This window comes from Oncorhynchus kisutch, linkage group LG5 (assembly GCF_002021735.2).
Source record: "Oncorhynchus kisutch isolate 150728-3 linkage group LG5, Okis_V2, whole genome shotgun sequence".
Lineage (NCBI taxonomy): Eukaryota > Metazoa > Chordata > Actinopteri > Salmoniformes > Salmonidae > Oncorhynchus > Oncorhynchus kisutch.
The window spans coordinates 51,025,880-51,053,332 of NC_034178.2; the positions used below are offsets into that span (position 1 = coordinate 51,025,880).

A 27,453-nucleotide genomic window follows, 5' to 3' on the forward strand; every position below is an offset into this window, starting at 1 on the left:
GGGATGCAGCTGAACTCTTGATCTGTTGTTGCACAGCCAGAGATTTGAATGCTTCCTTTGAACTAGAGTCATGCTAGCAGTCACATTCCTTGGTACCTGATGCAATCGTGCTTTTCAAAAAGCTCTGTCTCTTGACTTCATAAGGCACCCCGAAGACCACTGTCTGTCTGCCTGTCTGTCTGCACATCACTAAGCACAGACAGAACACCCATTCACTGAGACTTCAGCACACACACACACACTTAGAGGAAACTTGCTAAAACTAGTTTACCTAATAACACAAGAGGCTCTCAAATGTGCATACACACACTGACTTGACGGAGACACCCCCAGTTGAGAAGTGAAATACTTTGTGCTAGACACACTGAGGGAGGGTCTCCTGTGACTCCTCATATATATTAGCATAGATAAGTCACTCATTAGTGGCCATGTTAATGAACCGGCCCTCTCAGGCCCATTACTGCCTAACTAACTCAACCCTTCAGTCCCTCTCTTCTGTCCCCACAAAAAGTTTCCTTAACTCAATTATTCACACTACCCATATGTCCTGTCCCTTATCTCTTCCTAAACAACCCCCCCTTTAGTGCACAACACACACGTGCGTACACCATAATTGCCCAGGGTCAAGAAGGTACCCACATTCCTTGTCTCTCTCTTCAAAGACCCACCATTTTTGGAATTCTCCTTCCTTCTTTCACTCTCTGTGTCCTGTCATTCTCCTTCAGTTAGGTATTCACCCCCCATGGCCCCCAACACACCTCTCTCAGCATCACACAAGATTACACTCCACTTCTGTACACTGCTGATCCTCCTATTTTTAAGTCTCCTGTTTCCTCTCAAATGTTCTTGTCTAATAAAAGTTGAGTAAAACTTTGGGGTGTGACTCGTGAGACAATAGTATTTTGTATACATCATATTATTGTGAGACAATAGTGTATTGTATTCCTGGTGGTCTCTGCTTACCCTGGCTTAGCCAACAGTGTTGATGCATGGTCCAGGTGGGAGAGCAAGGCTGTGGAGTCCAACTCGGACCGGAGTAAGTTGCCACCACGCGTTGGTGTTTATCTCTTTTAAGTGTGTTCATGATGACCACTAGTCTAAGACCTAGGTCTACATGTTGGAATTTCCCCCAGTGTCTCCTTAGGGAGACTGGTCTGAGAACAGTGGTTGTGTTGTAGTCTTTGTTCTCTCAGCCAGTCAGACGAGGCGTGCCACAATTGCCATGGTTCAGGACTTGTACTGAATTTACTGCCAGAGCTTTTAAAGAGGGGAGTGACGGTAGGAGGGCCTCGACTCGTCTTTGTCTGAGAGCTGTGCTCGGTGTGTGTGTTTCCTTAATACACATACGCACAAAATCCTTTATTGCTACCCCAGTGCATTTCAGCTGACTACACCCGGCTGACTAGAGCTGAGGTGGGGTTGAGCATGGGGGGAGGCAAAGCTCGTCCCCAGGTGTACACACACGGACTCACGCTCCATCTCACACACACATTAGTGCCCGCCCCAGCTGTAGCTCAGCGCCTGCTCTGGGCTGATGCCATCTACAGCAGTGACGATGTCATGGGAGTGTTATGCACACACTCCTTACCCCCCCAATCACTGGAGGCCTACAAACTCACACTCCTTCTCTCTCTCTCACTCCTTCTCACTCACTCTCACTCACACCTTCCCTCTCTCCCCTTGTTTCTAGTTATCTTTTACTCTCTGTATTCACACTTTCTCTTTGTCTCTACTGTTCTACCGATCAGCCCTGGGGTGTAAGGAATCCGCATGCTTCCCATCCGGAACAGTCTGTGCATAATATTATGATGACATTTTGTAACGTTTTGGTCTTCGGTAAGGTTTTTTTCAAACGGTTTGTGAAAAAAGAAAAGTAGCTACGCCCCTTCTTCAGTGATTGGTCAACAGCAGGGATTTTTCAATTAAGGGTTTGTCGTTATTCAACGAGAGACGACTTGTTTTAATGCACATTTTTTCAGAGTTCGGTTTGGTACCAGCCACCTTATGAGCTAGGATGTTGTATATCAGTCCATCTAAATAGCTGTAATGGAGCCTGGACATAAAAGGTTGAGATGGAACAGATCATGCTGGGCTCTGATTCACTGCCTGGCTGGGCCCTAAATAAAACCCTATATTGCTTGCCACTGGCATTCGTCTTATCTCTATTACCATAGTATTCAAAACATAGGTACCGAAGTTATACATTTTTTTTTTGCATAGTTTTGTACAGTACCAGTCAGATATTTGTAGAATAATAATGAAGACATCAAAACTATGAAATAACACACATGGAATCATGTGGTAATCAAAAAAGTGTTAAACAAATCAAAATATATTTTATATGTGAGATTTTTCAAAGTAGCCACCCTTTGCCTTGATGACAGCTTTGCACACTCTTGGCATTCTCTCAACCAGCTTCATGAGGTAGTCAGCTGGAATGTTTTTGCACTTGTTGGCTGCTTTTCCTTCACTCTGCGGTCCAACTCACCCCAAACCATCTCAATTAGGTTGAGGTCGGGTGATTGAGGAGTCCAGGTCATCTGATACAGCACTACATCACTCTCCTTGGTATAATAGCCCTTACACAGCCTGGAGGTGTGTTGGGTCATTGTCTTGTTGAAAAACAAATTATAGTCCCACTAAGTGCAAACCAGATGGGATGGTGTATCGCTGCAGAATGCTGTTGTAGCCATGCTGTTTAAGTGTGCCTTAAATTCTAAATAAATAACAGACCATGTCACCAGTAAAGCACCATCACACCTCTTCTATGCTTCACGGTGGGAACCACACATGCAGAGGTCATCTATTCACCTACTCTGCATCTTACAAAGACACGGCGGTTGGAACCAAAAATCGCTAATTTGGATTCATCAGACCAAAGGACAGATTTCCACTGGTCTAATGTCCACTGCTTGAGTTGCTTGGCCCAAGCAAGTCTCTTATTGGTTTCTTTGCAGCAATTCCACCATGAAGGCCTGATTCACGCAGTCTCCTCTGAACAGTTTGTTGATGTGTCTGTTACTTGAAGCATTAATTTGGGCTGCAATCTGAGGTGCACTCAATTGCTGATTTCTTAGGCTGGTAACTCCAATGAACTTATTCTCTGCAGCAGAGGTAACTCTGGAACTTCCTTTCCTGTGGCGGTCCTCATGAGAGCCAGTTTCATTATCAGTGCGAACCACCGCATTTAACCATGGCAAGGTGACTGGGGATATGGTCAAATAAAAACAGTGTAGTTATTCCCTCCGTAAGGCAATCAAACAGGCAAAATGTCAGACAGAGACAAAGTGGAGTCGCAATTCAACGGCTCAGACACAAGACGTATGTGGCAGGGTCTACAGTCAATCACAGATTACAAAGGGAAAACCAGCCACATTGCGGACACCGTCTTGCTCCCAGACAATCTAAGCACCTTCTTCGGCCCGTTTGAGGATAACACAGTGTCATCGACGAGGCCCGCTCCCAAGGACTGGGAGCTCTCCTTCTCTATGGTCGACGTAAGACATTTAAACGTGTTAACCCTCGCAAGGCTGCCGGCCCAGACGACATCCCTAGCCGCGTCCTCAGAGCATGCGCAGACCAGCTGGCTGGAGTGTTTACAGACATATTCAATCTCTCCCTATCCCAGTCTGCTGTCCCCACATACTTTAAGATGGCCACCATTTGTTTCTGTACCCAAGAAAGCAAAGGTAACTGGACTAAATGACTATTGCCCAGTAGCACTCCCTTCTGTCCATAATTGTATTTATTTCACCTATATTTAACCAGGTAGGCTAGTTGAGAACAAGTTCTCATTTACAACCGCGACCTGGCCAAGATAAAGCAAAGCAGTGCCACACAAACAACAACAGTTACACATGGAATAAACAAACATACAGTCAATAATACAATAAAAAAAAGTCTAGATACAGTGTGTGCAAATGCGGTAGGATAAGGGAGGTAAGACAAGGAATAGGCCATAGTGGCTAAATAATTACAATATAGCAATTAAACACTGGAGTGATAAATGTGCAGAAGATGAGTGTGCAAGTAGAGATACTGGAGTGCAAAGGAGCAAAATAAATTAAAAAAATAACAGTTTGGGGATGAGGTAGTTGGATGGGCTATTTACAGATGGGCTATGTACAGGTGCAGTGATCTGGCAGCAGAGAACTGGAAGGAAAGGTGGCCAAAGGAGGAATTGGCTTTGGGGGTGACCAGTGAAATGTACCTGCTGGAGTGCGTGCTACGGGTGGGTGCTGCTATGGTGACCAGTGAGCTGAGATAAGGCGGGGCTTTACCTAGCAAAGACTTATAGATCAAATTTTATTTGTCACATACACATGGTTAGCAGATGTTAATGCGAGTGTAGCGAAATGCTTGTGCTACTAGTTCCTACAATGCAGTAATAACCAACAAGTAATCTAACAATTCCAAAACTACTACCTTATACACACAAGTGTAAAGGGATAAATAATATGTACATAAAGATATATGAATAAGTGATGGTACAGAACGGCATAGGCAAGATGCAGTAGATGGTATCGAGTGCAGTATATACATATGAGATGACTGTACCCTGATGTAGGGTATGTAAATAAAGTGGCATAGTTTAAAGTGGCTAGTGATACATGTATTACATAAAGATGCAGTAGATGATATAGAGTACAGTATATACATATACATATGAGATGAGGGTATATAAACATTATCTTAAGTAGCATTGTTTAAAGTGGCTAGTGATATACACTGCTCAAAAAAATTAAGGAACACTTATACAACACAATGTAACTCCAAGTCAATCACACTTCTGTGAAATCAAACTGTCCACTTAGGAAGCAAAACTGAATAACAATAAATGTCACATGCTGTTGTGCAAATGGAATAGACAACAGGTGGAAATTATAGGCAAATAGCAAGACACCCCCAATAAAGGAGTGGTTCTGCAGGTGGTGACCACAGACCACTTCTCAGTTCCTATGCTTCCTGGCTGATGTTTTGGTCATCTTTGAATGCCGGCGGTGCTTTCACTCTAGTGGTAGCATGAGACGGAGTCTACAACCCACACAAGTGGCTCAGGTAGTGCAGCTCATCCAGGATGGCACATCAATGCGAGCTGTGGCAAGAAGGTTTGCTGTGTCTGTCAGCGTAGTGTCCAGAGCATGGAGGCGCCAGCAGGAGACAGGCCAGTACATCAGGAGAAGTGGAGGAGGCTGTAGGAGGGCAACAACCCAGCAGCAGGACTGCTACCTCCGCCTTTGTGCAAGGAGGAGCAGGAGGAGCACTGCCAGAGCCCTGCAAAATTACCTCCAGCAGGCCACAAATGTGCATGTGTCTGCTCAAACGGTCAGAAACAGACTCCATGAGGGTGGTATGAGGGTCCGACGTCCACAGGTGGGGGTTGTGCTTACAGCCCAACACCGTGCAGGACGTTTGGCATTTGCCAGAGAACCCCAAGATGGCCACTGGCGCCCTGTGCTCTTCACAGATGAAAGCAGGTTCACACTGAGCACGTGACAGAGTCTGAAGACGCCATGGAGAACGTTCTGCTGCCCGCAACATCCTCCAGCATGACCGGTTTGGTGTTGGGTCAGTCATGGTGTGGGGTGGCATTTCTTTGGGGGGCCGCACAGCCCTCCATGTGCTCGCCAGAGGTAGCCTGACTGCCATTCGGTACCGAGATGAGATCCTCAGACCCCTTGTGAGACCATATGCTGGTGCGGTTGGCCCTGGCTTCCTCCTAATGCAAAACAATGCTAGACCTCATGTGGCTGGAGTGTGTCAGCAGTTCCTGCAAGAGGAAGGCATTGATGCTATGGACTGGCCCGTCCGTTCCCCAGACCTGAATCCAATTGAGCACATCTGGGACATCTCACTCCATCCACCAACGCCACTTTGCATCACAGACTGTCCAGGAGTTGGCGGATGCTTTAGTCCAGGTCTGGGAGGAGATCCCTCAGGAGACCATCCGCCACCTCATCAGTAGCATGCCCAGGCGTTGTAGGGAGGTCATACAGGCGCGTGGAGGCCACACACACTACTGAGCCTCATTTTGACTTGTTTTAAGGAAAAGTTGGATCAGCCTGTAGTGTGGTTTTCCACTTGAATTTTGAGTGTGACTCCAAATCCAGACCTCCATGGGTTGATACATTTGATTTCAATTGATAATTTTTGTGTGATTTTGTTGTCAGCACATTCAACTATGTAAAGAAAAAGTATTTAAGAAGAATATTTCATTCATTCAGATCTAGGATGTGTTATTTTAGTGTTCCCTTTATTTTTTTGAGCAGTGTATTTTTTTTAACATCAATTCCCATCTATTTCCATTATTAAAGTGGCTGGAGTTGAGTCAGTGTGTTGGCAGCAGCCACTCGATGTTAGTGGTGGCTGTTTAACAGTCTGATGGCCTTGAGATAGAAGCTGTTTTTCAGTCTCTCGGTCCCTGCTTTGATGCACCTGTACTGACCTTGCCTTCTGGATGATAGCGGGGTGAACAGGCAGTGGCTCGGGTGGTTGTTGTCCTTGAGGATTTTTATGGCCTTCCTGTGACATCGGGTGTTGTATGTGTCCTGGAGGGCAGGTAGTTTGCCCCCGGTGATGCGTTGTGCAGACCTCACTACCCTCTGGAGAGCCTTTCGGTTGTGGGTGGAGAAGTTGCCGTATCAGGCGGTGATACAGCCCGACAGGATGCTCTCAATTGTGCATCTGTAGAAGTTTGTGAGTGCTTTTGGTGACAAGACGAATTTCTTCAGCCTCCTGAGGTTGAAGAGGCGCTGTTGAGCCTTCTTTACAACGCTGTCTGTGTGGTTGGACCAATTCGGATGACATGGAGCCAGTGTGTTTGGCGACGAATATGAAGCGAGTGCCAGCCAATGAGAGCATACAGGTCACAGTGGTGGGTAGTATATGGGGCTTTGGTGACAAAATGGATGGCACTGTGATAGACTGTATCCAATTTGCTGAGTAGAGTGTTGGAGGCTATTTTGTAAATGACACCGCCGAAGTCAAGGATCGGTAGGATAGTCAGTTTTACGAGGGTATGTTTGACAGCATGAGTGAAGGATGCTTTGTATAGGGTGGTATTTTATTGTCTCCTGCACAAGGTGCACCTGTGTAATTTATTTGACCTTTATTTAGCTAGGCAAGCTAAATTAGCTATTTTCAATGACTGCCTAGGAACTGCCTGTTCAGGGGCAGAACGGCAGATTTGTACCTTGTCAGCTCGAGGATTTGAACTTGCAACCTTTCGGTTACTGTTCAACACTAACCACTAGGCTACCTGTCGCCGTAATGATTATGCTGTTTAAACATCTTTTTGATATGAAACCTGTCAGGTGAATGGATTATCTTGGCAAAGGAGAAATGCACATTAACAGGGATGTAATCAAATTTGTGCAAAAAATTGGAGAGAAATGTTTTTATGCATATTTCAGCTCATGAAACATGGGACCAACACTTTACATATTGCGTTTATATAAAAAAAAAAGTATGTACATTTCTCAGATTTGGTGTGGTTTAAGCATTTTTGTGGACTTAGAACATCCAATTTGGTTGTTTTTCTAAAAGAAACTAGGAAAAAAGGCAAACTGGAAAAACAAAACCTTTTACTTTTGAAGATAATGTTGGCTATTTCATTTTAATGTTTTAATAAAATACATCATTTGAAGAAAAAACATTGTGGCAATTCATATCTTACAGTAAAATTGTAAATAATACTTTAATCTCAAGAGAAGACAGGTTAAAGGTTTCATGTTCTCTTAGAAAAAATAGTCCTAATCATATAGGCCTAGACCTAAACAATATCCAAAACAACTAACAATACACTGAATTCATACATTTTCAGTAATTTTTAATTGTAAAGTCATGTCTTTCTACACAATACCTTTTTTTTGTGTGCAAATCTGTCAAGGCAAAGGGTGAAGAATCTGAAATATATATTGATTTGTTTAACACTTTTGATTCCATATGTGTTATTTCATAGTTTTGATGTCTTCATTATTATTCTACAATGTAGAAAATATTCCAAATAAAGACCTTTTGAATGAGTAGGTGTGTCCAAACGTTTGACTGGTACTCTGTCATGGTAGAGTGTCTCATAATGTGCTGTGTTAAGTACTGTTTTATTCTGTGTAGCAGCCGCTAATGGGGATCCAGAGTAAATACAAAAGGAAACATTTCAATTAGTCTACACCTGTTGTTTACCAAGCATGTGACACATGCAATTAGATTTGAATACCATAACAAATGTTTCCAATCTAGGAGGTAAACTCACTAAGGTATTCAATCATTTCACTGTGTATTTCAGATGGAGTCAAGGCCACCAAAATAGAGCTCCTTCTGCGAAAAACATCCCTCCGTGTTTTAAAGTGTATAGCCTACTGGTGTAGAGGCTGGGGGTGTGTGCATGCATGTGCGTGTTAATGGGTAGAGTGGCTGTGTCATGGGGGAGTTGGTGGGGGGGGACAGACAGTCCTATCTGACTCTGGCTCTTGAGCTTATTAGGGGATTAACTCTGTGTACACATGTCCGCACCCATACAGTATGTGTACATACAGTAGTGTGTGTGGTTAGTGGTGGTGTAGGGGGCACGTTTCCCTTGACTTTCTGGTAAGTCATTATGTGGTTCATTGCCGTTTCCATCTGTTGTGTGGTGCTAGAAGTGTTTTACATCTATGAAGTGGTTTGTCTTGTCATATTTGTTTATTTTCCAATTTTAAATACATACTATGCATAATGATTATTTGTTAATAACCATAAAGAATTGGGTTTAGCTGTAGAATTCATTACATCTGCTGTCCAAAATTTGCCGAATGCAGTAAATTCACCATCTTGTTCAAATTTGAAATGTTTCAGCATCTTGAGACAATTGAGCTTCTTATGAAATATGATATCACCATAGATATTTGGTGATTGTTTTGGTGTTTAACAGTAGTGTTATCAGTCTCTCTCTTGGGCAAATTAGATTAATCATTGATGTGAACACTTGGTTTTTGGTTAGGTCTAGAGCTAAAATACTGGCTCCCGTGTGGCCCAGAGGCCTAAGGCACTACATCGCAGTGCAAGAGGCGTCACTGCAGTCCCTGGTTCGATTCCAGGATGCATCACATCCGGCCATGATTGGGAGTCCCATAGGGCGGCGCACAATTGGTCCAGCATTGGCAGGGCTAGGCCGTCATTGTAAATAAGAATTTGTTCTTAACTGACTTAAAGGTCAGATAAATAAATAAATAAAATAGAGCAAGGTGTGTGGGGGAATAGAACATGCTCCAAATGGATGTGTGTTTTGTGTGTGTACCTGTGTTAATAGGGGTTTGTTTAAGCAACCATCAGTGACTCATTGTAATGTAAAGGATATGCAGGAACTGGCTTTGATGTCAATGGGCCAAACCATTGTGAGAGAGGTGGGAGTTGTGGGGGTGGTCAAGAGTGACCAATGACGGAGCTTAATGTTGTATGAGTGTTGATTTGGGTAGCAACGCAGAGGCCAACAAACTAAGGCTTAGAGATAGATGGAAGTAGAGAAAGCAGGAGGAGTCTGTGGTTGAAGGTGAGGACATTGTACAAGTCCTGTCTGAGGTTGTGTAATAAGCTGAACCCTGACCGTTGACCCCTGTGTTATCATCCAGGTGAGTACAGGACTACGCAGCAGCTCCTCCGAGGACATGGACCAGAGACTAGGAGGTAATGCATGAGCACACACATATACACACACACACTGCACAAGACCCATACAGTATAATCAAATTCACAGCTGGTATCACCAGCACTAGGCACCAACTGACAAAGGATCCCATGCAGAGAGGTGCCACTCATTCTATCCATGAATGTTACAGATGAGGATGCAGGGTTTGCATTGACAGATTTTTGTTTTGTTATCCACCGGTGCAACATTTGACATTTAAGTCATTTAGCAGACACTCGTATCCAGAGCGACTGACATTTAGTGCATTCATCTTAAGATAGCTAGATGGGACAACCACATGTCATAGAAAGTACATTTCCCCTCAATAAAGGCATTATCAGCTAAGTTGGTGCTAGTAGGAATAAGACAATTGCAGGTTTATTTATTTGTATTTTTTTTAGAAGGGCTGTGGTTGAACTCTGTGGCAGAACAGTGTGTCAATTCATAGTGAGGGCACTGTGCTCCATCTAAAAAGACCAGCTTTATTTACTTAATTCATAAACATTTGGCAGCTTTTATATACCTGTTGCCCAGGTTTTTGTCATAGTAGCTAATGTAGGATCGTGCTTTTCCATTTTTTGTTTGTTTTTGGTCTCAAATAAACATACAGAGCTTCTGATAACATTGTATCAGAACTAGTTGGTGGATCAGGAGAAAGAAACTTCATTATGCTCATCTCTGTGTGTGTGTTTCCTCGTAGTGTTGTCCCCTGACAGAGTGGTTGAGACCACCTCCCTGAAGGAAAGAATGGCCAAGTACCAGTCAGCCGCTACCAAAAAGGGCCCACTAGCACACACTGTGAGTTTGTGTGTGTGTTTGTTTATTATAGATGCTATCCTACATGTTTTACACACTCCCCTCCTCTCACATTTAGTCTCCTCTATTTAGGACAGACTAGAGACACCGTTGACTCAGTCACCAGACCTAAATGTCCTTTTTAGAAAGTGGTCCTCTGCTGTTGTTAAATGGTTACATTATATTTGAGTTATTTAGCAGACGCTCTTATCCAGAGCGACTTAGTGCATTTTTCTTAAAATAGCTAGGTGGGACAAGCACATATCACAGTCATAGTAAGTACAAAGTAGCTATCAGCAAAGTCAGTAAGAAAAAATCTAACATTCAAGGCTAATGTAAGGATAGTGTAAATGGGAAAAGTTGCTAAACTAATGTCAAAGAAAGACAGATCATACTTCACATATTTTGTAAAGATGTCCTTGGTTTGTCATTTCATGTCTCTCTTGTCACTGTGTTCTTCTACTGATCAACCTCCATTCATCTGCAGACCAGTCAGTCAGAGCGAGAGTATAACAGCCTGAAGGAGAATGTGCCCACTAGTGGTGTGGCTGTGGTAAGTACCTACATGTGTGCATGTGGTGCGTGTGAGAAAGTTGGTTTTGAGGTGGGTACGTGAGAGAGCGAGCGACTGAGTGAACATGGTGAATCTTTGAGATAAACTGTGTTTGTGTGTGAAGATTAGTTAATTGGATAGGGGAGCAGCGTTTAAGCAGGTACACACTGTAAACCAATCAAAGCTGATGTGCTGTGAGTAAATTAACATACAAGACTGAACATAGTCTCCTGAAATACCTGCTCTTAAACATGAATACACAGTGACAGTAAACTCTTTTTTTTGTACTATTTTAAATGGATGAACAAGCTCTACTGTTTTTTTGGATTTCTATAACAAGGTTCTCTCTTTTTTTCCACTCAGAGCCAGGCTTTAGAGTCCTACAGCAGAAAAGTTGCTGTAGCAGAGACCAATGGTGAGTAAGCTTTAATTTCCATCCCTCCCTATCTCGCATGATGTCAACCCCACAGCTCTTGGCTGGGGGCGCAGGGGGCAGCGGGGCAACGGCTGCTCTTGCCTCTGATTGGTCCTCTGTATTCTAGGTTAAAGGGCAGAGAGGGGTGGAGTACCGACTGGGTCGTTACTCTGAGTTACTGCTCTGTTTCTAGTGAAAAGCCTGGCTCCTTTAAAAAAAAAATATATATATTGCTCTGCCCAGCTGTGACACTGACATCTGGAGTCAAGATGGAGTCCCTGTAGTCTGACCGGTATGTTATGTGTTTGGTCTGTTTCAGGGGATGGCATGGACATATCTAGTTTTAAGGGTAGCACCTCATCTTCATCCTCAGTCCACAGTGACTTGCCCAAGGCAGCCTGGGTGAGTTCTCTCCATAGCCTCCATCACAATGACACGTACAACTGTAGTAACATGTGTTAAATCAAGGAAATCCATATCAAATCTGACAGTAAGAGTTTTTAAATTTTTAAATGTATTTATCCATTACTGTTACTGACAACCACAATTCAGTGTATGAAAAGCAAATCCTTAATGTGTGTGTAGAAGTTCTGCCTTTCCGCGAGGGAGACGTGCATTACGTGCCTAAAGACAGTGTACCCGCTGGAGAGGCTGGTGGCCAACACCCAGATCTTCCACACCACCTGCTTCCGCTGTCTCCACTGCAACACCAAGCTCAGGTACTAGTAGGGATGCTCACTCACTACGGGACACTTCAAATAACGTTATATTGTAATTTTGTCAATGTCCTTTTTCATTCAAATGTCACATTCCAAAACATTTAGAAACCATTGGGGGGAAAGAAAAAAGAACATGTTAAAAATATTGTCTATCGTGCATGATAATTCTATCTTTTCAATATGCCATTTTAATTGGATATAACCTAAGCTGAATCTATTGGAAAAACATTAGCTTTGAAATGTACATTTGTTTCAGTGACCGGTGTCTTGTCTGCATCTAGCTAATGTATGTTTTTGTATTTTTTTGCTGCCCTCTGCTGTTCAGCCTGGGGAGCTATGCCTCTCTACACGGTAAGGTCTACTGCAAGCCCCACTTCAGCCAGCTGTTCAAGGCCAAAGGCAACTACGACGAGGGCTTTGGCCACCGCCCCCACAAGGACCTGTGGACGCCCCGTGCCGAGGAAGAGGAGGAAGAAGGTGTAGACCGGGTAGTGGAGATGAGGTCTACAGAGCGGGCAGAAAGAGCTGTGGTGGTGTCCCATCCAGCCGAGACACCACTCTACCCAGCCAAGCAGTCCAGCCCCACGGTGGAGGAGTCTCCCCTGGCCAAGGTGACAGACCTGACTGCCTCTCATGAGACACACAGCCACATTTCCTCCACTGAGAAACTCTCCACTGCCGAGAAAATACCAGAGGCCCGCAGGCTTAGGGTTGCCTGGCCCCCTCCTGCTGACAGTGATGCTGGAGCCTCTCCTGCTCTGGAGGGTGGTGGTGTGGGCCGGCCCTGGAGGGCCAAGTGGCCCCCGGAGGGTGAGGTGTCATCGTCCACCCTGAGCCCCGACAGGGCCGAGCTGAAGAGCCTGAGGAGGAGCTCATCTCTGAAGGAGCGCAGTCGGCCCTTCTCGGTGGCTCCCAGCCTCACCAACACCAATGCCCTGGGGCCACGGGAGCCCCGCCCGCCCCTCAAATCCCTGATGGAGAGGAGGGGGTCGCTGGAGGACAGCTGCTCCACGCTTAAGGAACCAGAACCCCAACTCCAGAGGGGGAGAGAGGAGGAGAAAGAGGGGAGCAAGCCTACACCGCCCAGCGGCAATACGGTGAATGGAGAGATCAGCTGCGAGGAGGTGGAGAGTCTCCTGGCAACGCAGGACAAGAAAGAAGAGCCGATGAAGAAAGGAAAAGAAGCAGCAATGGAAGATGAAGAGGAAAGGGCTTCTTTAAAATGCAAAAGTGCCTCTCCAGACATCCTAGCATCTCCGCCCCCGCAGCCCAAACACAACCGCAGTTCCCAGGACGTGGGCTTCTGGGAGGGGGAGGAGGGAGGCGAAGGGGAGGGGGAGGGGGAGGAGGGAGGCGAAGGGGAGGGGGAACAGCTCACCATAGAGGAGATGATCAAGAAGAACCGCTATTATGAGGAAGATGAAGAGGAAGATGACGTCTGAATAGACACTCAGCTCTGAATCAGACTTGATTTAGACTGGACACACACCATGGACACACACCAACATATTATTTCCCTAGTACTCCCTGTCCACTTTATAAAACCCAGGGAGTTCTTAAGTGCAGGGACACAACAATTGTGATTTTTCTCTGTTTGGGTGTAATTTGTGATCATTTTGAGTGTTTGTTTCGTTCACAGTAGAAAAGTTAGCAATACATCAGTCTTACACTACATTGAACCAAATAGCCTGATTTATTTGAGTGATTTCTGAGGGAGCCTGATAGAAGGGACTGGTAGATTGTAGAGAGTTGGATTAAAAACATTTAGTACCGTTTTCCATGTTTTTTGTTTTTACGCTGGAAAGGCTGGTCTGTGTCTTTAAACTGGGAGAGAATACAGTTACGATCTTTATGATACACAGCCCTGATTGGCGGATAGGATCGTCTAGACCAGGGTTTCCTAAACTCGGTCCTGGGGCCTCCCCCTGGGTGCACGTTTTGTTTTTTGTCCTAGCACTACACAGCTGATTCAAATAACCAACTCATCAAGCTTTAATTATTTGAATCAGCTGTGTAGTGTTAGGGCAGAAAACAAAATATGCAATTAGGGTGGGCTCCAGTACTGAGTTTGGGAAAACCTGGCCTAGACCCTAGAGCAGTGGTATTAAACTCTTACCCTACGAGGTCCGGAGCTTGCTGGTTTTCTGTTCTATCTGATCATTAATTGTAGCCGGTCTAAATCAGTCCCTGATTAGAGGGGAACAATGAAAAACTCAGTGGAACTAGCTTGGAGGTCCAGAGAAGAGTTTGAGGGCTCTAGAGCCTACCCCTTCAGAGTAGGACAATACATATTATGCAAATAAAAGATGACTGGTCATTGGTCAGAATAATCTGATTGTGATGTAATGCTGTGGGCCAAAAACTACATCCCCCTTTTATCAAAAGCTGTTACACTAAAAGGGCATTATCAACATTTTCACAATTTCAGTGTTATTTCGACCCCGTAGTGGAAATATCAATAAAATAGGGAAATCACGTTTGACTGCACTGCCCCTTTAAGTGGGCTAGTACAAAGCACTGCCAGATGGATTCCAGGATCAGAGCTGCTTTAAATAATCACAAGCAGTCGCTTCATGGGTTTGATAGTACTTGATCTTGTAATATACCTTAAGAATCAAAAAAGGCTTGTGACAGAATGTGGTAATTTGATCCGGGATGACTAAACCAACAATGTACTATCTGTGATGTATGTTTGGGCTCTTTCCCTTCCTGGGTGTATATTTTTAGTTGTCCTTTGACACAGTGCCTGTTTTAAATTGTATAAAAAGCATCCTATTTTATAATGAATTTAGAAAACTGGGTAAATACAGATTATTATATTTACCCTCAATGTTTTATACTTTTTTGGGGTCCTCCATAAAGTAATCTTGGAATTGTACGTCTTGAGATGTGTTTGAAATAAATAAATGGTCTATCATTGATACATCTGTTGTCTTGTTTCAGTACATGAACTAAGGCCGGGATTCAATACGATCGCCCTTGTAGCCAGCTTTGAAAGGCAATGTTTCCGGGTTTGCTGACATCACATTCATGGTGAATGCTGTAAATGTCAGCCCAATTGTAAATTACCTTTAAATGTCAGATCTGCGTTTATAGCGTGCTTAACTCAGTACAGTGTTATGATATTGATACTGTTCAAAGACCATACACTGGCATTTTCTTCAAGAAATCTGCCTCCAGAAATAAAAGTTTCTCCCAAGTGGGTGTGACACCTATTCCCATTGCCTGCTGCACTGCTGCTTGGATTCCACCTGGCGATCTGATCACCATCTGCCCTGGCCAGCACACACACACTGTTGGGGCGAGTGACTCTGAACTTACAATGGCTAGCCCCAAGTCATTATATACACTGCTCAAAAAAATAAAGGGAACACTTAAACAACACAATTTAACTCCAAGTCAATCACACTTCTGTGAAATCAAACTGTCCACTTAGGAAGCAACACTGATTGACAATACATTTCACATGCTGTTGTGCAAATGGAATAGACAACAGGTGGAAATTATAGGCATTTAGCAAGACACCCCCAATAAAGGAGTGGTTCTACAGGTGGGGACCACAGACCACTTCTCAGTTCCTATGCTTCCTGGCTGATGTTTTGGTCACTTTTGAATGCTGCCGGTGCTTTCACTCTAGTGGTAACCCACACAAGTGGCTCAGGTAGTGCAGCTCATCCAGGATGGCACATCAATGCGAGATGTGGCAAGAAGGTTTGCTGTGTCTGTCAGCGTAGTGTCCAGAGCATGGAGGCGCTACCAGGAGACAGGCCAGTACATCAGGAGACGTGGAGGGCAACAACCCAGCAGCAGGACCGCTACCTCCGCCTTTGTGCAAGGAGGAGCACTGCCAGAGCCCTGCAAAATGACCTCCAGCAAGCCGCAAATGTGCATGTGTCTGCTCAAACGGTCAGAAACAGACTCCATGAGGGTGGTATGAGGGTCCGACATCCACAGGTGGGGGTTGTGCTTACAGCCCAACACCGTGCAGGACGTTTGGCATTTGCCAGAGAACACCAAGATTGGCAAATTCGCCACTGGCGCCCTGTGCTCTTCACAGATTAAAACAGGTTCACACTGAGCACATGTGACAAACGTGACCGTCTGGAGACGCCATGGAGAACGTTCTGCTGCCTGCAACATCCTCCAGCATGACCGGTTTGGCATTGGGTCAGTCATGGTGTGGGGTGGCATTTCTTTGGGGGGCCGCACAGCCCTCCATGTGCTCGCCAGAGGTAGCCTGACTGCCATTAGGTACAGAGATGAGATCCTCAGACACCTTGTGAGACCATATGCTGGTGTGGTTGGCCCTGGGTTCCTCCTAATGCAAGACAATGCTAGACCTCATGTGGCTGGAGTGTGTCAGCAGTTCCTGCAAGAGGAAGGCATTGATACTATGGACTGGCCCGCCTGTTCCCCAGACCTGAATCCAATTGAGCACATCTGGGACATCATGTCTCGCTCCATCCACCAACGCCACTTTGCACCACAGACTGTCCAGGAGTTGGCGGATGCTTTAGTCCAGGTCTGGGAGGAGATCCCTCAGGAGACCATCCGCCACCTCATCAGGAGCATGCCCAGGCGTTGTAGGGAGGTCATACAGGCACGTGGAGGCCACACACACTACTGAGCCTCATTTAGACTTGTTTTAAGGACATTACATCAAAGTTGGATCAGCCTGTAGTGTGGTTTTCCACTTTAATTTTGAGTGTGACTCCAAATCCAGACCTCCATGGGTTCCATTGATAATTTTTGTGTGATTTTGTTGTCAGCACATTCAACTATGTAAAGAAAAAATGATTTAATAAGAATATTTAATTCATTCAGATCTAGGATGTGTGTGTGTTATTTTAGTGTTCCCCTTATTTTTTTGAGCAGTGTATATTATATTTTTTTTGTGCATTTTGCTATTTGCCTCATGACTCCTGCATGCTTTGTTGACTACGAACTTTCTTTGCCCAACCGTGGGACAGACTATGCCTGTTCCCACATTCGGGACTCTGACTCTCTCTAAGTCTATAGACTTTTGGCCTTCCATCCCATTCTAACCACCTCTTGCCGGCTTTTTATTCATGTTACCTGATGAAATTGCTGTACAATATTATCTTGTTGCCATCTGATGCACATTCAAATGTCATAAATCAGCACTGCAGAGCTGTCCCTGTCCTCTGCCGTGCCTTGACTGTATTACTGTTGATAATATCTGGAAAGGTGCATGTACACCCTGGCCCATCTACTGTTGCTAGCCCCAATTCTGACTTGTGCTCTGATATCTGCTTCACTGATTTCTGCTCTCGTAAAAGCCTGTGTTTTCTGCACTAGAAGCTTATTACCTAAAATTGATCAATTGAAAGTGTAGGTTCACAGCTCCAATCCACATGTGTTGTTCATTACTGAGACATGGTTAAGGAAGAGTGTTTTGAACACTGATATGAACTTTCTGGTTATAACCTTTTTCGGCAAGACAGATCTTCCAAAGTGGCAATCTTTACCAAGGATCACCTTCAGTGCTCAGTTGTCTCCACCAAGTCTGTCTCCAAACTATTTGATTTGCTGGTTTTAAGTATTCAACTTTCGAATAGCTCTTTATTGACTGTTGCTGGGTGCTATTGTCCTCTGATCAGCCCCGGCCTGTACCCTAACATACCTAAGCTCTCTCCTGTCCACTTACACAAAGTCTGAATTTGTCCTGCTAGGCGACCTAAACTGGGACATCAAACATTTAACCACCTGACCAAGTCCTAAAGCAATGGGACTCCCTAAATCTTTCTCAGATTATTACCAATCCCACAAGCTATGGCTCCAAACACCCAGAAAAGGCTACTCTTCTTGATGTTATCCTTACAAATAATCCTGATAGGCATCTGTCTGGTGTTTTCTGTAATGACCTTAGTGATCACTGTTTTACAGCCTGTGTTCATAATGGCTGCTCAGTGAAATGACCTGTCCTGATTTGTCATAGACGCTTGCTAAAAAACTTTAATGAACAAGCCTTCCTTCATGAACTAGCCTCTGTAAAATGGTATAGAATCAGCTTGATCCCCTCTATCGAAAACGCTTGGACCTTCTTTTTTGAAGGTCCAACCTTAAATGTCCTCAAAGATGTCACCATTGCCCTTGATTCTAAGCAATATCGTGCTGTCATTTTTATTGACTTGGCCAATGCTTTTGATACGGTAGACCATTCCATTCTTGTGGGCCGGCTAAAGAGTATTGGTGTCTCTGAGGGGTCTTTGGTCTGGTTTGCTAACTACTTCTCTCAAAGAGTGCAGTGTATAAGGTCAGAAAATCTGCTGTCTCAGCCAATGCCTGTCATCAAGGGCTCAATCCTGGGCCCCACGCTCTTTTCAATTTACATCAACAACATTTCAGGGCGGCAGGGTGGTTAGAGCGTTGGACTAGTAACCGAAAGGTTGCAAGTTCATATCCCCGAGCTGACAAGGTACAAATCTGTCGTTCTGCCCCTGAACAGGCAGTTAACCCACTGTTCCTAGGCCTCCATTGAAAATAAGAATTTGTTCTGAACTGACTTGCCTAGTTAAATAAATAAAAAATAAAAAAGCTCAGGCAGTAGGAAGCTCTCTCATCCATTTACATGCAGATGATACAGTCTTATACTCAGCTGGCCCCACCCTGGATTTTGTGTTAAATGCTCTACAACAAAGCTTTCTTAGTGTCCAACAAGCTTTCTCTGCCCTTAACCTTGTTCTGAACACCTCTAAAACAAAGGTCATGTTGTTTGGTAAAAAGAATGCCCCTCTCCCCACAGGTGTGACTACTACCTCTGAGGGTTTAGAGCTTGAGGTGGTCACCTCATACAAGTACTTGGGAGTATGGCTAGACAGTACACTGTCCTTCTCTCAGCACATATCAAAGCTGCAGGTTAAGGTTAAATCTAGACTTGGTTTCCTCTATCGTAATCACTCCTCTTTCACCCCAGCTGCCAAACTAACCCTGATTCAGATTACCATCCTACCCATGCTAGATTACGGAGATTATAATTTATAGATCAGCAGGTAACGGTGCTCTCGAGCGTATAGATGTTCTTTACCATTCGCCCATCAGATTTACCACCAATGCTCCTTATAGGACACATCACTGCACTCTATACTCCTCTGTAAACTGGTCATCTCTGTATACCCGTCGCAAGACCCCCTGGTTGATGCTTATTTATAAAACCCTCTTAGGCTCTTAGGTCCCCCTATCTGAGATATCTACTGCAGACCTCATCCTCCACATACAACACCCGTTCTGCCAGTCACATTCTGTTAAAGGTCCCCAAAGCACACACATCCCTGGGTCGCTCGTCTTTTCATTTCGCTGCAGCTAGCGACTGGAACGAGCTGCAACAAACACTCAAACTGGACAGTTTTATCTCAATCTCTTCATTCAAAGATTCAATCATGGACACTCTTACTGACAGTTGTGGGTGCTTTGCCTGATGTATTATTGTCTCTACCTTCTTACCCTTGCCCAATAATGTTTTTACCATGTTGTTGTCATGTGTTGCTGCCTTGCTGTTGTCTTAGGTCTCTCTTTATGTAGTGTTCTCTCTTGTTATGATGTGTGTTTTGTTATTTATTTAAACCCAGCCCCCGTCCCCGCAGGAGGTCTTTTGCCTTTTGGTAGGCCGTCATTGTAAATAAGAATTTGTTCTTAATTAACTGACTTGACTAGATAAATAAAATAATATAATATAGCTCCCTCTGCTGGCTATAAGTCTCATCCAAATGAGAGAAAAAACACAAAGTAGGCCATCCTTTATAAATAGATACTCATCTTTATTTATAAAGATTGCATACAAGTGCACAATTTAGAGGTGACATACATTCATATCAATGATTAAATGAACCTAATATGAAATCAAATGACACTCTGTCAGGAACAGTTAAGTGCATGATCTTCAGTTGTTTTAATCATAAAATACAATCAATCAGCACATTGCTTGAGTACAGTTCTGATATTACAGAAGATGAATCAAAACAAATTCAAATGGTCTAGAAAGGCAGATCTTGATGAAGTATTTCATTGAACCTGTCATTCCACAATATGAAGGAACATAGACATGCCCAAACAAAAAGACTCTCAAATGCCTGTAGTATGCATCATAATTCAGTATATCTACAATAAAGTGCTTGTGATAAAATTATATGGTATTATCATAGTCTTAGAAAAAAATGACATAACACAACATCCTAGTTATAGTTATTTGGATTTTGGCACACCTGAGAGTTGTATTTCTTGTCTGTGGGTTACATTCTTTTCAGCATTTTGAATGCATTCCTTTAATAATCTCAAAATATAGTTGAACTAATAAGACTTGAATGATTGTTGCTAAAGACTGGGATTGGTCCAGCATCTCTTTAAACTGGTTCTAGCATTTTCTATTGACATGATAAAAGTAAGCACTTTGAGGCACCCATACAGTATAGTCTTGACATATCAGCTTTGAATAATATTAATCTTCATACTATCTAGTAGCATGAGTTTCCTCTACTGATAGTTTAGTTTACTCTGGGTTGACTCCTGAGGTGGGACTTCCCAGACAACATGCTGGATCCAGGAGTGATGTGAAGAAAATGGATACTGCACTGTGACGACAACAAATTCCCATATTGGTCTAGCATCATATCGTCATCCTCCCTTTTGGGGGCCCTAAGCGAGATTTTGTTGGCCAATTCTGACCATTTTGCAATGGGGCAGATGATTTGTTTTGCAGTTTAAAGCTATTTTCCTGTAATTCTTCACATTTTGCCATGTTAATGATATCTGAGTGAAAGTGACTAACAAAAGCAATGGGCCCCTGGGCATGCATCCTGCGTGACCTGTCAGTATTCTACCATGATTACTAGTTTAGAATAATTTACCAATCTAAAATAGTTAGCTGACATGGTTAATTGAGTGACTGTCAGTGACTGACATACCAAGAGAAAAATTGCTAATGCACAACCACATAATTTTTTTGGGGGGGGGGCTAGTGGCTTGGAGCCATAAGCGACCGCTTATGCAGCTGGCCCTGTCCTCCAAGTTTGTGGTGTGTGTGTCTGTCTGTGTTGGAGCCACTTCTCTCTGGTCATGTCCCTACTCTCTTCACTCCACCCTCCTCTCCTCCATCCTCCCCTCTCACCCGCTTAGAGGGTGCAGGTCCACCCTGACCTTTTCCCCGGTGCTCATCATGCCGATGGTAGGATAGAACCCACCTGCTGGCACTGCCACCTCCTTGCGGCCCACCACCTTCCCATTCCGTGTGAAGAACACCTAGCACAACACAAGGGGGCGACAGTGAGCTACTATTCACACTAGGGTTGGGGTTGATTCCATTTAAATGAATTTAGGATATGAACAAAAGTGACAAATTAGTTAGGGTTTTATATGTGATGTGTTCTGATTGGATATAGGAGTGGTAAAACAGTAGGCACTGAATTTTAAGAATAATTTAACATAACCCCTCTCCTGCCTCTCACAGAGCTAACGCTCTGGCCCTGTTTGAAGGTTTGCTGATGTAGACAAAAGTCTCTCACCACGACCTTCCTCCCCTCCAGTTCCTCCCCATCCTCCTCCTCGTTCATATAGAGGTCATTCTGGACACGCTGCTGCTTAGGCCGCAACTCTGAGTCCCCGTCGTCACTGTCATCTGAGGGAGCCACACCGAAATGCTCAGAAAGACAGACACATGGCGAGACAGACAGATTGATAGACAGGGAGGACGAGGATACAGTTAACTTAAGTTTACCATTCAAAATACCTCCTCACATTTGCTGCTTTATTACATTTTTTATAATCTAATGACATTGTTTGTTTCATGGTTGTCTGTCTCAGATGGCAGCAGCCTAATGGTGCACTCACCTCCACTGTCCAGGATGTAGTCCCGTGGGAACATGATGCCACAGCCCATGACGTCCCCCTCAAAACAGCGAGGGCCAAAGGCGTCCCCCACCCCACTACCCTGGAAGAGCTTCCCATCATCTGAGAGAGGGAAGGAGAAAAGAGAGTGCGTGTGTGTATATGAGAGCATGTATGCAAGTTTGAATCATTCTGTATTTCAAATCCATGCAAATTCAATCAGTTCAAGGTAAACAGAAAATTCCTATTTCAATGAATCTCCTAAATTAACTGAATTGAAAATGAGCCCAACCCAGAACTTCCAAATGAGTGAGATGACTGCTGTGTTCCCGAGCTAGAACATTAACTTAAAACTCCATTTGTCCTCATCTCAACCTCCCTCGGCAGTGGAATAGTCAACTAGAGGTCAGGGGGAATGCGAGAGGAAAGAGCTACTTTCTCATCTTTAGGGTGGATTTTAGGAAGTAAGAAACAATGACATGGAACAGATGAAACATGAAGAGATCACTAGGTGGGGCCTCACCTAATCACCACTTTGGCAGATAAGCAGCGATAAACACACAGGCTTATGATAACAGTAACACACTGATAATGGTGTCCCACTATTCATGGGGACTTGGACAACTCTCTGCTTATCTCGCAATCTCTTGCTGAGCCCTACATGGCACCCTATTCCCTACATAGTGCACTACTGTTGACTAGAGCCCTATGGGCAGGAAGGGTGCCACAGGAGTCAGTCTGACCAATAATTAGAATCATGCATGGCAAGCAGGTACAGAGATAGAAACATTCAAGCAACAAAACAAACCATCTTACAGAAACACTTGCAGACGGACAGACGTTACATGACTCAGGACACTCACCTGCATGATAGGCTATGGAGCCCCTGCTCCAGCCAGGGTGTCTGTTTTTGGGGTAATCCTGTGAAATTAAGTGAAAATATGTCAATGAGGTCTCATTTGACACATACAAGGTGTGTGTGTATCTAATGACACCTTCCTGATACTGATTAATAGTGTGTGTGCGCACATACAGTGGGGAGAACAAGTATTTGATACACTGCCGATTTTGCAGGTTTTCCTACTTACAAAGCATGTAGAGGTCTGTCATTTTTATCATAGGTACATTTCAACTGTGAGAGACGGAATCTAAAACAAAAATCCAGAAAATCACACTGTCTGATTTTTAAGTAATTAATTTGCATTTTATTGCATGACATAAGTATTTGATCACCTACCAACCAGTAAGAATTCCGTCTCTCACAGACTGTTTTTCTTTAAGAAGCCCTCCTGTTCTACACTCATTACTTGTATTAACTGCACCTGTTTGAACTCGTTACCTGTATAAAAGAAACCTGTCCTCATACTCAATCAAACAGACTCCAACCTCTCCACAATGGCCAAGACCAGAGAGCTGTGTAAGGACATCAGGGTTAAATTGTAGACCTGCACAAGGCTGGGGTGGCAAGCAGCTTGGTGAGAAGGCAACAACTGTTGGCGCAATTATTAGAAAATGGAAGAAGTTCAAGATGACTGTCAATCACCCTCGGTCTGGGGCTCCATGCAAGATCTCACCTCGTGGGGCATCAATGATCATGAGGAAGGTGAGGGATCAGCCCAGAACTACACGGCAGGACCTGGTCAATGACCTGAAGAGAGCTGGGACCACAGTCTCAAAGAAAACCATTAGTAACACACTACGCCGTCATGGATTTAAATCCTGCAGCTCACGCAAGGTCCCCCTGCTCAAGCCAGCCCATGTCCAGGCCCGTCTGAAGTTTGCCAATGACCATCTGGATAATCCAGAGGAGGAATGGGAGAAGGTCATGTGGTCTGATGAGACAAAAATAGAGGTTTTGGTCTAAACTCCACTCGCTGTGTTCGGAGGAAGAAGAAGGATGAGTACAACCCCAAGAACACCATCCCAACTGTGAAGCATGGAGGTGGAAACATTATTCTATGGGGATGCTTTTCTGCAAAGGGGACAGGACGACTGCACCATATTGAGGGGAGGATGGATGGGGCCATGTATCGTGAGATCTTGGCCAACAACCTCCTTCCCTCAGTAAGAGCATTGAACATGGGTCGTGGCTGGGTCTTCCAGCATGACAACGACCCAAAACACACAGCCTGGGCAACTAAGGAGTGGCTCCGTAAGAAGCATCTCAAGGTCCTGGAGTGGCCTAGCCAGTCTCCAGACCTGAACCCAACAGAAAATCTTTGGAGAGAGCTGAAAGTCCGTATTGCCCAGCGACAGCCCCGTAACCTGAAGGATCTGGAGAAGGTCTGTATGGAGGAGTGGGCCAAAATCCCTGCTGCAGTGTGTGCAATCCTGGTCAAGAACTACAGGAAACGTATGATCTCTGTAATTGCAAACAAAGGTTTCTGTACCAAATACCAAAATGCTGTTTTTCTGATGTATCAAATACTTATGTCATGCAATAAAATGCAAATTAATTACTTAAAAATCATACAATGTGATTTTCAAAAAAAGAAAAGTCCCCTTTTCGGGACCCTGTCTTTCAAAGATAATTCGTAAAAATCCAAATAACTTCCCAGATCTTCATTGTAAAGGGTTTAAACACTGTTTCCCATGCTTGTTCATAAACAATTAATGAACATGCACCTGTGGAATGGTCATTAAGACACTAACAGCTTACAAACGGTAGGCAATTAAGGTCACAGTTATGAAAACTTAGGACACAAAAGAGGCCTTTCTACTGACTTTGAAAAACACCAAAAGAAAGATGCCCAGGGTCCCTGCTCATCTGCGTGAACGTGCCTTAGGCAATAAATTACAAAGTCTGTACTGTGAGACGCCTAAGACAGGGAGACAGGACGGGGAGACAGGACGGACAGCTGATCGTCCTCGCAGTATCAGACCACATGTAACAACTCCTGCACAGGATCGGTACATCCGAACATCACACCTGCAGGACAGGTACAGGATGGAAACAACAACTGCCCGAGTTACACCAGGATCGCACAATCCCTCCATCAGTGCTCAGACTGTCCGCAATAAGCTGAGAGAAGCTGGACTGAAGGCTTGTAGGCCTGTTGTAAGGCAGGTCCTTACCAGACATCACTGGCAACAACGTCACCTACGGGCACAAACCCACCATCGCTGGACCAGACAGGAATGGCAAAAAGTGCTCTTCACTGACGAGTCACGCTTTTGTCTCACCAGGGGTGATGGTCGGATTCGTGTTTATCGCCAAAGGAATGAGCGTTACTTACACCAAGGCCTGTACTCTGGAGCGGGATCGATTTGCAGGTGGAGGGTCCGTCAATGGTCTGGGGCGGTGTGTCACAGCATCATCGGACTGAGCTAGTTGTCATTGCAGGCAATCTCAACGCTGTGCGTTACAGGGAAGACATCCTCCGACCTCATGTGGTACCCTTCCAGCAGGCTCATCCTGACATGACCCTCCAGCATGACAATGCCACCAGCCATACTGCTCGTTCTGTGTGTGATTTCCTGCAAGTCAGGAATGTCAGTGTTCTGCCATGTCCAGCGAAGAGCCCGGATCTTAATCCCATTGAGCACGTCTGGGACCTGTTGGATCGGAGGGTGAGGGCTAGGGCCATTCCCCCCCAGAAATGTCCGGTAACTTGCAGGTGCCTTGGTGGAAGAGTGTGGTAACATCTCACAGCAAGAACTGGCAAATCTGGTGCAGTCCATGAGGAGATGCACTGCAGTACTTAATGCAGCTGGTGCACCAGATACTGACTGTTACTTTTTATTTTGACCCCCCCCCGTAGTCTAGGGAAACATGTCTGTGGAACTTGTTCAGTTTATCTCAGATGTTGAATCTTATGTTCATACAAATATTTACACATGATAAGTTTGCTGAACATAAACGCAGTTGACAGTGAGAGGACGTTTCTATTTTTGCTGAGTTTGTTTCATTGATTTAGTTTCCTGACAATGTGCCATTGAGCCCCCAGGTGATCCAACAGAAACCCCAACAAAGGCCCAGTGTTGTAGCTGATAAAATCTGAAGATGAGTCACATTTAATGGGGGTGCACCCTGTCCTTCAGCCCATACAATGGAAGTCCTCATGAAGGAACAATAAGAGCATTTATTTTCTAGTTTTTCAGCCAGCCTCCTCTACTCCATCTCTGCAATACATTTTGACACATAAGGGTCATTAAAAGGATCTGGATTTGCAGCCATAAAACACTATAATGAGTCACTGCTACTCTGAAGACACCATTTGTTATAGGCTTTACCCACAGCAACCGCTATCCATTAATGAAACAGCTTTCCCAAAACAATCAGATGCTAATCTTTAACACACCGTGGGTATCATCAGCTGGGGATGGCATCACCGGAGCTATTAGCCCTAGCTTCTTTGCTGGTATAGAGGCTTTATTGGTACAGATATGAAGAGATAGATGCAGGGAGGAGAGGACAGTGGATAAAGAGAGGGTCAGATAGTGGGAGAGGTATGGAGATGGACAGGTGAGGCAATGGAGAGATGAGATTAAATGTGAGTATGTTTAAGGGATAAAAAAAGTGAAGATGAAGACCATGATAGATGACAAAGAGATGGAGAGGTAGGAGACCGAGAGATAGAGTGGCACAGGAATGTGTATCACACCATCCCACTGTTCTCCAATAAAAAAAAAGAGGAGTCAAAGTTGTCACTGATCTGCTTTAACAAGTGGTTTTTCAACAGTCCGCCTTTGATTTTTCCTGTGAGAGGTAATGGTTCACAATCAACACATTAATGACAGGATGGCTCATTGGGCCTGCTAGGAGGTGAAGGGGAGCAGTGGAAGTCTGAAACCTCAGGAATGGCAGACTGCTGGATTTATGATGCCACACCAGAACCGCCGACTGCTTCAGAAAACAATTCCCGGAAAACAAATCAGTGAAATCACAGAGCTCTATTTTCTCACCCTAATCCAGCCTTTAGTGCCAAGCAACACACACAGACAAGAGTGCAAAGGTTTAGGAGGTAGGGAGAGTGACTGTGTGTGATATGACATTAGGCAACCCCAGAGATTAACAAGGGTGTGGACTTAATCAAAGGTAGATGAATTGGGCAAACGTAACTAACTGACATCAGGATGGTTTTGCTTCAACGCCCAATGGAGGACTTAATCATTAATTGTCTGGGTACAACACATCCTTACAACAGCCATGGGACCACAGTGGTTAGATATCAGGAGGTACAGGCCAAAGATAGAAGACACCAACACCTATTAAAACCTCAATACTAGGGCTTACCCAGGAAAAACTTCCAAAAGCACAATTCATGGTAAACAGTAGTTGGAGCACAAAAAAAAAAACAGGCAGAGATCTACCTCTTACGCTCAGGCTTTGCTCCATACTCTGATGAAGCACAGGTATCCTGACGTTTCTCCTCTGAATAAGTCATTTTGGAGAGTTTTTTCCTGCCATTTGTTGTTGAGCAAACCTACTCCCCTTTGTTTGCTGAAACCGGGAGGCCTACCTGAACTG

The 27,453-nt window shown here is 44.4% G+C and overlaps 2 protein-coding genes across 9 annotated transcripts in view; one reads left to right on the top strand and one right to left on the bottom strand.

The window, feature by feature from the left end:
* LOC109875924 (LIM domain and actin-binding protein 1) overlaps nt 1-15,066 on the top strand; it is a 41,365-nt gene extending 26,299 nt beyond the window's left edge. For 3 of the 4 annotated variants that reach the window (XM_031825302.1, XM_031825301.1, XM_031825305.1), the window contains 7 exons: nt 9,606-9,660; nt 10,362-10,459; nt 10,944-11,009; nt 11,373-11,424; nt 11,744-11,826; nt 12,010-12,143; nt 12,469-15,066. In XM_031825302.1, coding sequence (XP_031681162.1) covers nt 9,606-9,660; nt 10,362-10,459; nt 10,944-11,009; nt 11,373-11,424; nt 11,744-11,826; nt 12,010-12,143; nt 12,469-13,585 — 1,605 coding nt within the window. In that variant the 3' untranslated portion in view covers nt 13,586-15,066. The remainder of the gene's footprint in view (nt 1-9,605; nt 9,661-10,361; nt 10,460-10,943; nt 11,010-11,372; nt 11,425-11,743; nt 11,827-12,009; nt 12,144-12,468) is intronic. The other variant, XM_031825303.1, reaches the window with a different exon arrangement.
* Nucleotides 15,067-19,899: 4,833 nt separating this feature from the next.
* Nucleotides 19,900-27,453, bottom strand: part of LOC109882617 (SPRY domain-containing protein 3) — an 82,660-nt gene continuing 75,106 nt past the window's right edge. For all 5 annotated transcript variants that reach the window (XM_031825308.1, XM_031825306.1, XM_031825310.1 and 2 more), the window contains 4 exons: nt 22,847-22,904; nt 21,987-22,106; nt 21,662-21,774; nt 19,900-21,398 (listed from right to left, as the gene is read on the bottom strand). In XM_031825308.1, coding sequence (XP_031681168.1) covers nt 21,264-21,398; nt 21,662-21,774; nt 21,987-22,106; nt 22,847-22,904 — 426 coding nt within the window. In that variant the 3' untranslated portion in view covers nt 19,900-21,263. The remainder of the gene's footprint in view (nt 21,399-21,661; nt 21,775-21,986; nt 22,107-22,846; nt 22,905-27,453) is intronic.